Source organism: Beta vulgaris, chromosome 7 (genome assembly GCF_026745355.1).
Source record: "Beta vulgaris subsp. vulgaris cultivar EL10 chromosome 7, EL10.2, whole genome shotgun sequence".
NCBI classification, from domain to species: Eukaryota; Viridiplantae; Streptophyta; class Magnoliopsida; order Caryophyllales; family Amaranthaceae; genus Beta; species Beta vulgaris.
This window is the reverse complement of record NC_079208.1, coordinates 42,991,754-43,005,604: the sequence shown is the minus strand read 5'-3', so window position 1 is coordinate 43,005,604 and position 13,851 is coordinate 42,991,754. Positions and strand designations below refer to the sequence as shown.

Genomic DNA, 13,851 nt, shown 5'->3' with positions numbered 1-13,851 from the left:
TCTAAAAGAAACCATATCAAAACATACCACAAAGTCACAAACATAAAACAACTACTACCATCTTTACCTTAGACCTTCTGAAGGTTTAAGCACCATGAAGGCAATCCAACCCACCATCAACCACTGCATCCCAACCACTAGCCGCCTTCCGCTAATTCGAGCTCGACAAGGAGTTCTCTTCGACACTCAACGATTTTCAAAGGAGTCAAATCCGGCAACTCGTTTAGCCCAATCACTTACCCAAAAGCTCCATCTCCAAATTGAATCCATACATGCCCAAAAAACTATAACTCAATCAAATTTGAGTTCTATTTTAGAAGACAAAAGTAACACTCCTATAGATTCCCCTAAGGAGGATATCTCAGAGAAGTGGCAAGAATTTCATGGTTTTAATGATTGGGACTCTCATCTAGACCCTCTACATCCTTCCCTAAGGCGAGAGCTAGTCAAATATGGTGAATTCGCCCAAGCAACATACGATGCATTCGATTTTGATCCATACTCTGAGTATTGTGGGAGTTGTAGGTACAACCGAAACAAACTCTTTGAGAAGGTTGGCCTTACTAGACACGGATATAATGTAACCAAGTATATTTACGCGACATCTCAAATCGATTTGCCTCAATGGCTAGAGAAGTCCCAAGTGGCTGAGACTTGGAGTACACACTCCAATTGGATGGGATTCGTAGGGGTGAGCGATGATGAGGAGTCGCAACGCATTGGAAGGAGAGACATTGTTGTAGCATGGCGAGGGACAGTGTCAGTATCAGAGTGGTACGAGGATCTACAAAGGAATTTGGAGAGGTTTGGACATGGAGATGCAAAAGTTGAGGAAGGTTTCTTAAGTATATACACCTCAAAATGCCAATCTTCAAGGTACAACAAAACAAGCGCCTCAGAGCAAGTGATGACAGAGTTAGCAAGGCTCATACATTTCTACAAGAAAAGAGGGGAAGAAGTTAGCCTTACAATAACAGGGCATAGCTTAGGTGGTGCCTTGGCTCTGCTTAATGCATATGAAGCGGCTGCAATATTTGTTAATGTTCCAATTAGTGTCATCTCTTTTGCTGCTCCTAGAGTTGGAAACTCGGGTTTTAGAGACGAGTTACACGAGCTAGGTGTGAAGACATTACGCGTTGTGATCAAACAAGATGTTGTTCCTTGGATGCCAGGCATGGTCTTCAACGAGCGTCTACAAAACTTCGAAGAGATAACGAGGGGACTAGAATGGGTATATACTCATGTGGGTGTTGAGTTAAGACTTGATGCGAGGTCATCTCCTTATTTGAAACGAGGTTTACAATTGCAAGGACATCATATGCTAGAGACTTACCTTCATTTGTTGGATGGATTTGGAAGTTCTAAACTGCCTTTTAGGCATAATGCTAGAAGAGATATTGCTTTGGTGAATAAAGAGTGTGATTTGTTGATTAATGAGCTGAGAATACCACCTAGGTGGTACCAAGCTTCTAATAAAGGGCTAGTTCAAAATGCTCATGGGAGGTGGGTTAAACCTAAGAGAGATCCAGAAGATATACCATCCCCTACTTGTGAACCACATTACCATCATGTACTTGCCTACTAACAATCAATATATAAATGTACATATCAAGTTTTCGTAAGCACAATCTTATTCTTTTCACATAATCGTATATTCTAATTATGATGCGGAAAAAAAATTATGAATGACTTCAATCGTGAAAATAACAATTACGAAAACACCTTCTGAAAGGACAACAACCTCCATCAAAACCAAGCCAAGGTCAATCCTCGACCTTGGCTGGGATGAGGCAAAGAGGAAAAAATGGAGGGTAATGGGTGGACGGAGGAAATTGGGGCTCACCGGGATAAGGTAGCACTCCGGATTTATTAGTGTCACTCTCATTATATGAGATACTGACTGAAACTTCAATTGTAGGAATTTACATATAAAAAAAAAGGCTAATGGCTAACTACAACATTGAAGGCGAGAGAGCACCACTATATCCTATTTAGTATTTTACAACACAAACAGGGGACCAATGCAGTCTATTACTAAATGCTAATGCCGAAAGCTTGTGCATAATTCACAGATTGATAGTGAGTCTGAGCCATCATTATTGTTTTCAATGATGATTCATGTAATGCTTGTGCATGTACATCCTTTTCATTCTGTCATTCAGCTTCCACCTATCATGTTCAAGTGATTTACTGTTGTCTGCAGCATAATAAGCAATTTTATGTTTTTGTCCAATATTTTTCTTGGTGCAAAGCAATACAGGATCTTTACCAAACAAAATCAATGGGCTAATTATTACTCATTGCTAGAAGATCAAAACCAATTCAAGCAAATATGCTTTTTTACATGGAGAATTTCTAGGTGGTTATAATAGATATGACAATCTAGTTAGTGGTTCAAAATTGATTCAGATCCACATTTTTTATAACAAAACCATTTTGAACCACTAGATTTTCCGTAGTCATATTTAATATGACCACCTGTGAATTTTCATTTTTTGTTACCAGTATTGACATCTTTCGCGAGATGCAATACTGCAAGCTTGGGAAACAGAGTAACACTAAAGCCATCTGAATTCTCATTCAAGATGTTACCATAGATAAGACACCTGAAATTGCAAAGATGCCAGACTTGTCACCTCCTCTTAAATTATCATGAGTAAAATGACTACTGGAGAAATGTTAGGCTAGACAAATACTGGAGAAATGAAATACAGAATCAACGCAAAGCGATCAATTTCAACATCTTCACAAATTTGAACTGATGCTTACACATCTCAAGTTCCGTTCCAGCGGCAGATTTTAATTAATCTTTCATCTACCAGATCAATACCCATGGAAGACCAGAAAGTGGACAATAAATGTAGTAGAAGATATACTTTATATTATAGAAGTTTAATCCAGAATTGAACCTTATACATAATTTCATAATTCTACTATATAGACTGCTAGGAAACAATATACATACACAATAAGAATGTCCTTCACCAAGAGAGTAAAACCAAGAAAATTATATCCTTCCTGAATTTCAGATGGGATTCACATCCTCGAAGTTGTCATGCTTGAGCTAAAGATGGTCAGAATAATTCATTCCTCTTTGAATGTCTGTGATTGTAGCGTTGGATTTCCCCACTGTATGCAACAGTCGAGTTTTAGCAGGCCAAGATCATGATAACCGAAGCAATATCCCTAGAAGATATCTAAAATTTCCAAGATGAAATTATTGCAAAGTGGGCAGTTTCCCCTCTGAACAAAGAGCTCCCTTGAACACAACCTGCAAAATGTATGGCCACAGGGAATAAAAGCAGCACCTTTATGCCTCACCATACACACACAACAAGAATACTCTCCTTTCCCAGCATCCTCTACCACCTCTTCTTCCTCCACCTCTTCCTCTTCTTCCTCTTCTTCGTCTTCCAACCTATACGTGGGCCCACTAATTCCAGCCTGTCGGTCTGTCTCCTCCAACAAGTCCATTAACGACATCCGCATTGGCTGATTCGCTGGAGGCCCCAGATTAGGAATTCCTCCATCCTCCTCATCATCCTCATCCTCATCCTCGTCTTCATTACCATGAGGGGACCCTTCACTTTCCTCATCATCATCCCTGATAAGATTATCCTCATCCAGCTCCCTAGACAGTCGCCTACGAGTCTGCTCCCTCTCTGCAGCCAAAGCCGCGGACAACCTGAAACTACCGCCACTCCTGGGGGACCCACCACTATCCACCTCCCTCATTGAGAGGTCATCAGCTGGAACAGTATCAACTCTTCTTAAAGAACTGCTTCGAAGGGAGTTTCTATTCGCCATCGAGTTAGTAATCACGTCAGATTGTGGGACCGGCAAAGATGATGCCCAACGTTGGGAATTGGGATTCTGATTCTGATTCTGATTTGGAATTGAGTTCCTCTTAAGCTTAAGGCGCTCTTTGAAGGATTTCCAAGTTTTCTTGTTGTTGGGGTTGCCTCTAGCACTTCTAGGGGAGAGGGTTTCGTCGTTACGGATGATCTCAAGGAGGGTCCGGGCAACTACGCTAGCTGTTTGGGGCGGTTTCTTATCCCTGTTGAGTACAGCACCGAGTGTAAGATTCGATCTTGGGTTAGTTGTGTTATTTACTACAGCACAATTATTGGTAAATGCATGGTTGAGGCCATCAGCGAGGTCCGTTGCAATGAAGGTGTCGCGAAGGGTGGAGTGTTGGGAGCTCAGTCTCCTAGGAGTAACAGCAGTAGCTACGCCACCACCGTCACTGTCCATTCAATCTGATTTTCATAAGAATTTTATCACAAGACAAACAAAATCTCATCAAATTTCCCACAATTTCTATATTATCTATTCACATTTTTTGTTCCATAAATACAATCAAAACAAATCTGTTGATTTGTAACTTAATAATTATGCAAGGTAACCAAACTCAATCTTCATTTTTATACATCTTCAACATTTAATTTAACAACAATGGCAACAATAACAGATGAGAGAGAGGATCTTTAATTAAGAATTAACAGACATTATAGAAAATTAAACAAACAAAAAAACAAAGTATGAGAATGAGAGTCGGTAAATATTTGTCGTTATGGAAAATCGCGGTATTCATTTGTTTTATTCCATCTCTTTTTTTGAGATTCACAATTCTGTTTTACTAATTAACAATTTAGAAACTTCATATTCTTCTTACTTTTAAATTAAGGACATAAAAACAGCAAATGCTAAAAATGCTATGAAATATCTTCTACTATTTAGAAGATTTCCGCGAGAGATATATGAAATTACAAGAAATTTGCAACGAAAAAAACGCAAAAAATAAAAGAAAAATACAGAATATTTCAAAAATGAAGATGAAATTCAAATCAGTAAAAAATGCGAAAACGACTGAGGATGAAAAAATCATAGAAATAAAAATAGATCCTCCAGAAAAACGTGAAAAATTTTCCGACAAATTTCATCAAATTCAAAACATCTACAATAACGAAGAGAGAGAAAGAGAAAGCATAACGATACCTAAACTTGTCCGTTATGTTAGATTAATAGAAGCAGATATCCGCTTCAGATCTGATCCTTGTTGCAGCTTTAATGGCGTCGAATTTCTCAAATGTATCGAAAATGGCAGAAAATACAAATAAAAATTCTGCGCCGTTTAAAGGAAATAAATTATATAGGATTTGATTGTATATTGAAACAAAAAAAAAAAGACAAATAAGAAGAGAGAGGGAAATCTTTGTTGTTATTGTTTGTCTTAGGCACTCTATTTTTGACTTTTGCTAAAAAATATGTAGTTTAATTAATTTAATGAATAAAAGATAAAAGGACGTTATCTGAAAATGTGTGCTCCAAAGTGATGATGAGATTTAAGAGTGGCATTTGGAGGAGAGAGAAAATGAGGAAGATATGGAGGCCACTTTTTGGGTGGATGATTGAGGGAGGAGAGAGAGAGAGAAAAAAGAGGAGCGAGTCTCGTGTTGTAAGTTAAAGAAGGACCAAAAAGGGAGAGTTGGGGTCTCAGATTCCCTTTATTTGCGCTATAGATCCTTGCCTCCGCCCTCCAATGATGTTCACCACTTTTCACAATTTTTTTACAACTATTTCAAATATTTATTTATATATAAAGTTTAGAGAGGTTTGGGAAAATTTTGACGTTTAAATTTAGGGTTATGATATATGCAGCCCTTAGGGTTACATATAAGATATAAATACATTGTTTAAAATGGAATTTAGTTGTAAATTTATGACAAAAGTTTGCATTAAATCTATGTAATAAATGACCGGTTAATACTTTTTTTTCCATTTTTAGCTTCTTATATGCAGCTCTTAGAGTTGTATTTAGCTTTTTTCTTAAATTTATATTAGAACATTTGTTTAGTCAATCCTAGAGGCTACTAAATGCAACTCAACTTTATTAAACGTAATCCTTAAAATTTTTATTATCACATTCTTTCTAAAAAGACCTTCTCTCTAGTAAAATATACTTTTATTTTCCTTCCCATAGTTAGATAAACATAAATTGCAAAAATTCTTATTGACAAATTTTAACTTGATACTCAATGGATGATTATTTTTGAAATGAACTTTAATATGATGTAAGTAATTTCGGGTTCTTTCTTCCTTAACTAATCAATTTTGTGCAATTTACATGTTAAACTGATTCTTGATGATTGTATGAAATAAATGAAGCTAGTTCGTGCAGATTGTATGAAATAAGGTAATCTGAGCAACCACTTTATCCCAATTATATGAAACATACCAATCAATTTGTTCAAAATAGATGAAGTAGCGAAAGCAAAATCATATTCTTTCCCTTATTTTATTTTTTTTGGATTCGGAAAGAAAACTTAGGAAAGCCACCCTTAATCCGGGAGCCAACCTAAAACATCCTTACGGATGATAAGAGAAAAATCAATATCATAAGGAGAGAAGGAGTACAAAAGAGTATGACATGAGTGACCTTGACGAGCCATGAAATCCGCCGCTCTATTAGGCTCCATGAAGATATGATAACAACGGGAAGAAGAAAAACAAGCTAAATCGATACCTGCATCAGAAAAATAATATTGTTAATTTCCCACAGAGTACTCCACGAATTCTTGACTGATTGATAACTGCAAGATTATCGCCCTCAATAATAACTTTTCTAATATCTAAAGAAAGAGCCCCTCTAATTCCTGCAAGAAGACCCCAAGCTCTGGCTTGTAGAATAGAGGCCGAAGAACCAATAGCTTGAGCGCCAGTTAGAACAACATTACTACCTGCATTTCGAATAACAAAACCAAAAGCAGCACTTCCCTTATTAATCTTGGAACCATCAAAATTTAACTTAAAATAGTCTAACCACAAGACCACTAGTAGAATAAATACTTATTGTTGCGGTCATTAAGTGGCCTATTGCGGCGATTTTGGTCGCGCGATATTTAAGGGCGCAACAATAGGAAAATAACCTATATATTGTTGTGGTTTTTGACCGCAGCAATAGGCCAAGCTATTGTTGCGGTTCCTGGCAAAGACTGCAACACAATGTCTTTTTTAATATTAAAAACCCGCAACCTATTACTGCGGTTCCTACCCTAAACCGCAGCAACATGTATTTTTTTTAATAGAAAAATGAATACCTATTGTTGCGATTTTACCACAGCAATAGGAATATGTACCGTAATTTATTTTATTTTTTTTGCATTTTACAATCAAAATTGAAAACTGAAAAAAAAATATAGAAAGAAGATGAAACACTACAACCTTGAAGTAATGTAGATAATCTCTAAATATGTTTATACATAAACATAAAAGAAAAATCCAACAGATACCAAAAAAAGCTATACAAAGAAAATATAAAAAAAAATTGAAAAAATTCAGAAAAACAACCTAACATCATATATGTGATAAATAGTTCAGATTAACAAATATAAACATCCCAATCAAAAAAAAAAACAAATATAAACATGTTTGATGAAAGCCTTACCAGTAAATTCGACTAAATACTTCAAATAAGTAGGCCATTTAAACACTAAAACAAGAAACTGCGAAAAAAGTTGTCAATTCAAAGAAATTATTAAGATCTTGGTCGAAGGCTCTTTCTCTCTCTAAAGTTCAGTAAAAATTGAGCAGACTCTCTCTTTCTAGAAAAATTTTCTCAAAGTTGTGAAAGTGAAGTCATAAAGGACAAGGGTTATATTTATAGGGAGGTAAAAATGACCTTCCCTTTGGTAAGATAACCGTTGCACTCCAAAAAACCCTTGAGGGTTGACCTGTTGAGACCGGCAATTTGGCGCCCGTTACATCTTGAAAATGATAGGGCAGTTCTCGTCGATTTAAAGAGAATTCCAACCGTCTGGGCGCCTAAATGGTAAAAATCCTCTTTTAAGGGGCAAATGCTATAGCCTAAAAATCAACGGCTATAAGTAGGACATGCGGCTCCATCATGACCCTACACGTGTCCCTTTGCTGCTGCAGAAAAGTACATGGTCCAGAAAGGTGCATGGCCTAAAAGTCCACCTTTATGAATAAAGAGAGTTGTACTACCCCTCCTTCTGGCCCAATCTGTACTTAGGCCCAGCATTTACAAATGACATCTTTATAAAATGGATGATGTGTACTCTCCAATCAATGATTGCCACGTGTCATAAAATTATTGCTTAGCCAATCAGATGCTCTCAAATTAGGGTGACATCAAGGTACAACAGTCAATTCAAACACTATAAATAGTCCTTGAAATCAGGGGAAAGATACGTTTTTCAGAACAGTGTACTGTTATTCTGCGATAAATTCTCTCTCCCTCTAAAAGTTTTCTTTCTGCTCTTCATACCTGACTTAAGCTTCGGAGGGGGAAATACCACCCAAACTTCCAGGGTGGGTCCCTTTTTGCAGGTCTTAAGGCGGAGCTCAGGTTCGGGTTTTGGGTCCAGGCATTATTGCACAAGTCTCTTATTGTAGAACCTACTGCTGGGGATAATAGTAGTATTAATTTACGAGTCTAGCACAACGTAACAGTTGGTGTGATTAATTTGACGCGTTCAATTTTGGAACGATAAAAGTCAATCGAGTGAAAATTAGCTATGTCTCAAAACATCTTCCCCCAATTCGCCCCCCTAAAAGTTACAACATCTAGGTCGCCGACGGCCAAATCTGCCCTCTGGTCGTTGGCGAGCTACCGACTACTACGATCTCTAGCGTATATTGGTGTGCAATAGTCTTTCGTGTTGCGGTTCTCGCGCCAGTTGCGTGTCACGTCAGACGGTGACCGTCGAAATCTCCTTGGCGGTAACCGGTCGGTACTTAGTATCAGCATAGGAGTATTTCTACCGTGGTTGGCTTACGTTTATCAGCGTGTCGATCTCAGGTGTGCTCTTCCTAAATCTTGTGTTCCTTTTTATAAGTTGTCGGAGTCTCTTTGTTAATTAGGTTCTGATTTTCATGTCTGGTTTTTAGATATATTATTTTTATAAGGTTGTGAGAGGTTGAAGGGAGAGCTCCATGAGCTCCTCAATAAGGACTATAAATTAAGTTAAGATAATAAGGAGTTTATGAATTATGTTTCTAAATTAGACAACACCAAGACTTCATTGATGCTAGTTAAGTCATGGAAGGAAGAAGGAAATTTCCTTTTCAGTTATGAGGATATTGATGATGCATTAGAATATTATGATTTTGCTAGAGTGATGCTTAGCTTAATTGTTTTGGAGGAGGAACATATTAGAAGCTTTTGTGAATTATCTTACTGCATCTTGCTGAATCTAGCTACATGTTTACTGAAAAGAAATGAATTCAACCAAGTTGGTCTTCTTTGTTCTATTATTTTAAGCTTTGACCCGTTCAATGTGAAGGTCTTGCTTAGAAGAGCTAAAGCATCGGTGGGGATAGGAAGGTGTGATTTAGCTTATTGGGATTTACTACAAGCCTCTAAGATTGACCAATTAGACAAAAAGATTGCAAAGAAACTAAATGAAGTTATGAGTTCATTTGATCAGCAGAAAGATCATCCAATTGGATCATGGGTGTCGCCGCTGCCACCAATAAAAAGATGAAGCAGCAACATCAGGAAGAAGGGGAATTCTAAGGTGATAGAAGGGACAAATAGAGAGGATATAAACTTGTTGCAGGCAAAAGGAGATAAGGGTTAAGTTGTATGTGAAGATCAAGGTATTGAAATGGAGTGTGTAAGGAGAGTATGAGTGATTCCAAATTTGAAAAATCAAATCAGGTGGAGCCTAAATATCGGTTTATTACACGAAGAAGGTCGGGCTCCTCATTACAATTGTCCAATAATATTATTCAATCACTGAGCCAAGGGAAATTAATGCAATTGTATAATCCAACATCAGGGTCATACATGGTAGTTCGAGTTGCTAAATTCACAAAGGAGGGCACCAAGGGGAAAACCATAATGCAAGGTGGACCTGTGAGTGAGCATACTCGCCCTAATAGAGGGGGTGAAGTCGCTAATCCTGACTTAGCTCACTAAGAAAGTGAAGATTTCTTGATGAAAAGCGAGGAGGCCAAGTCTACAGGTGTTATTGGAAAGGAGATAGCAGCTAGTAGGCCCCAGCTGGCCCAGACGAGCTCAGTTGTTTCATCCCGTAATCCAACTAGTGGGTGTATTTCTGACCTCCAAGGAATCTCAAGGACGAGGAAAGCATAGTAAAACCCGATCACGGTTTGGGAAGTTTAGGAGAACCCTGAAGACTAGTCATAAGAAAAGGTCCAATTTCCTTCCTAAATTTGATGTTATTGGCGAGTTGCGTAGAGGAATGAAGAGGAAATCTGGTTTCATTGAAGATCCTTCCCAAAGCTCAAGGAAAAAAACTGCTTCAAGTTCTTGTGTTGCTAACAATAAGTCAGATGTTCATAATGTGTTAAGTCCTTGTCTAAAGTTAGATGTTCTTAGTAAGTCAAATGTTAGTAGTGTGTTAAGTCTTAGTCTGATCGTCTAGTAGTGGGTTTAAGGATGGGCTTGTTAGTCTATGTATTGCGAGCCCGCAAATAACCAAAGTGCACAACCTAGTCATAGAAGCTAGGCAGATGGGCTCACTTGTAATTTAATATTTTTAGCAATGTATGCTCTTGTTGCTAAAAAAAAAAATGACCTCTGAGTAATACATAGACAGTGAGAAATTGAGAATATGATATCAATTAGTTTTGTTTTTCTCCCTCCATCTCTCATCCTTCTGTTATCTATCTTAGCGCCTGTTTTCTTCGACATAAAACAACTGAACTGAACTAATTGCAATTGAACTGAATTAAATTGTACTCCCTCCGCTTCATGTTAATCTACACACTTACATTTTTCACGCATGCCAATGCAAATTTTTGAGGACATATATCTTTAGTTTTGTATTTGTAAAAATGAAAAAATGTACTCCCTCCGTTTTCTAAAGATCTTCCCTCTTTCCGTTTAAGTGCGTTTCCAAAAGATCTTCCCTCTTATTCCTTATTGGAATTTTTTTCCCCTTTTTACCCTCTCATGTCCTTATCATATGGTCAACTATTACATTATTAATTCAATTTTACTCCCTTTCTTTCTCCTAGTTTAACCCCTTTTTATTTGTTTATTTATCTTAACCCCTTTCTCTCTCCTACTTTACCCACCCCACACAAATGGATCCTCCTTGGTATCTGTAGGAATAGTAACAAGGATGATCTTTAGGAAACAGAGGGAGTACCTATTAATAAAATACATGTTATGATGAATCTAACAAGATTCCACATGACTATATTTTCATCTGCGTATAAATCACAAATGATGGTCAAAGTGAAATTTGTAAATAGTGTAAAATATCAAAGTGTAACAATTAAAATGAAACAGAGGGAGTAACTAATAGTAATGATAATAATTTAGCTATCATCCATTAATAAATATAAATTAATAAATAATATAATATAATATAATATAATATAATATAATATAATATAATATAATATAATATAATATAATATAATATAATAAATATATAATATAATATAATATATAATATAATATAAATATAATATAATAATATAATATATATAATATAATAAATATAATATAATATAATATAATATAATATTAATATAATTAATATATATAATATAAATAATATAATATAATATAATATAATCTAATATAATATAATATAATCTAATATAATATATAATATAATAATATAAATAAATAATATAATAAATAAAATAATAAATAAATATAATATAATATAATATAATATAATATAATATAATATAATATAATATAATATAATATAATATAATATAATATAATATAATATAATATAATATAATATAATATAATACTCCATCCGTTTCCTAAAGATCTTCCCACTTACTGTTCCTACAGATACCAAGGAAAATCAAGTTGTGTGGGCATGGTGTAGTAAAGTAGGAGAGAGAAAGGGGTTAAGATAAATAAACAAATAAAAAGGGGTTAAAGTAGGAGAAGAAAGGGAGTAAAATTAATATAATAATGTAATGGTGGACCATATGATAGTGACATGAGAGGGTAAATAGGGAAATTTGTTTTGCCAAATAAGGAATAAAGCAAAAGTGAAATGATAAACAAAAGTGAAACACCCTTAAACGAAAATGGGAAGATCTTTAGGAAACGGAGGGAGTATAATATAATATAATATATATAATATAATATAATATAATATATATATAATATATAATATAATATAAATAATATAATATAAATAAAATAATATAATATAATATAATATAATATAATATAATATAATATATATAATATAATATAATATAATATAATATAATAAAATATAATTAATATAATATAATATATATAATAAATATAATATAATATAATATAATATAATATAATATAATATAATATAATATAATATAATATAATATAATATAATATAATATAATATAATATAATATAATATAATTAATGATAGCTAATCGTAATTGTAATAATAATAATTATTAGAGAAATAAATTAGAAACTGAACTAAAAATAAGATGGGGGAGAACATGTCTTTAGTCAACTCTAAGAAAAAAAAGGCAAAAAGAATAAAAAATAGCAAGAAGAAAGCTTAGAACCAAACTTTCGGCAAATCTTGATGTCGCTAAAATCAAATGAAAGTGTTTTCATATACACATGTTCCTATATAGCCAAACTCATTTCCAATAAAAACTATCAATCCTGAAATTATGAGTAAAAATTACGAGAAATTACAAAGTGTTGTGAGAAATAGAGAGAGAGAAGTTATGTAAATATATCAGAGAGTATTGTATTGCATTGATGTGTAAACTGATTTCTTACATCGATGTATTTATAAGCAAAGTTTTCTACTGTGCACAATTGTAAAGTTTTCAACACGAAGAAAATTACCTGACATGCATTAAATGCACGCAGGAAATTGGACTTCACACATATGTGAACAGTGGACTTCACACATATGTAAACAGTGGAATTGTTCATTCCATTGTTTCTCAACACTCCCCTTGAATGTCCACTTATAAGTCATAATAGACGTTGTCTCATTAAGAATCTTTGTTAGGAAAAATCCTGTGGGAAAAATCCATAACTAGGGAAAGAGTACAACTATTATGTACCCTTATATGCTTAAAATCAACTGCCTCATTAAAAACCTTGTCAGGAAAAATCCGTGGGATAAAAACCTGATCGAAGGGAAAAAGAGTGCAGCGCATATAATACTCCCCTGAATTAGCATATCATCACGAAGATGACGCATTCCAATTTTTCGGACTAATTCTTCAAATTTCTTCGCCGGAAGGGATTTGGTGAATAAATCTGCAAGATTCTCACATGATTGGATTTGTCGAATGTTGATCGTCCCTTCCTTTTGGAGGTCATGAGTGAAGAAGAGCTTTGGTGATAAATGTTTAGTTCTGTCTCCTTTGATGTACCCTTCGCTTACTTGGGTGATGCATGCAGTATTGTCTTCGTAGATGATAGTTGGATTTGTTGTTATTGTTTCCATCCCGCATTCTTCTTGGATATTCTTGATCATTGACCTTAGCCATACACATTCCCTTCCAGCTTCATAAAGAGCAATTAATTCTGCATGATTTGATGATGTGGCCGTCAAAGTCTGCTTTGTGATTTCCAAGATATTGCAGTACCTCCATAAGTGAATCAATATCCGGATTGAGACTTAGCCTTTGTGGGTCTGAAGGTAGCCAGCATCTGCATATCCAATGAGTGACGCATTGGGTCTCTACTGATAGAATAATCCGAGATCTTGTGTTCCTCGAAGATAACGTAATAAGTGTCTGACTCCATTCCAATGTCTCTTGGTTGGTGCATTGCTGTTCTAGCTAACAAGTTTACTGAAAAAGCTATGTCAGGTCGAGTATTGTTAGCCAAGTACATTAAAGCACCAATTGCAC

At 35.1% G+C, this 13,851-nt stretch overlaps 2 protein-coding genes across 2 annotated transcripts; one reads left to right on the top strand and one right to left on the bottom strand.

Annotated features, from left to right (window-relative positions):
* LOC104899521 (phospholipase A1-Igamma3, chloroplastic) lies at positions 1-1,622 on the top strand. Its single transcript, XM_010686723.4, has one exon. It carries the CDS (start codon positions 95-97, stop codon positions 1,583-1,585), a length of 1,491 nt encoding a protein of 496 aa, XP_010685025.2. The 5' UTR covers positions 1-94; the 3' UTR covers positions 1,586-1,622.
* Positions 1,623-2,861: 1,239 nt separating this feature from the next.
* On the bottom strand, positions 2,862-5,479 carry LOC104899520 (uncharacterized). Its single transcript, XM_010686722.4, has 2 exons — positions 4,999-5,479; positions 2,862-4,259 (listed from the first exon to the last, which is right to left on the bottom strand). Exon 2 carries the CDS (start codon positions 4,252-4,254, stop codon positions 3,187-3,189), a length of 1,068 nt encoding a protein of 355 aa, XP_010685024.2. The 5' UTR covers positions 4,255-4,259; positions 4,999-5,479; the 3' UTR covers positions 2,862-3,186.
* Positions 5,480-13,851: the final 8,372 nt, after the last annotated feature.

Excerpts from the sequence above, each read along its gene's own strand:
- LOC104899521 (XM_010686723.4), top strand. The coding sequence starts at position 95 with ATGAAGGCAATCCAACCCACCATCAACCACTGCATCCCAACCACTAGC.
- LOC104899520 (XM_010686722.4), bottom strand. The coding sequence starts at position 4,254 with ATGGACAGTGACGGTGGTGGCGTAGCTACTGCTGTTACTCCTAGGAGA.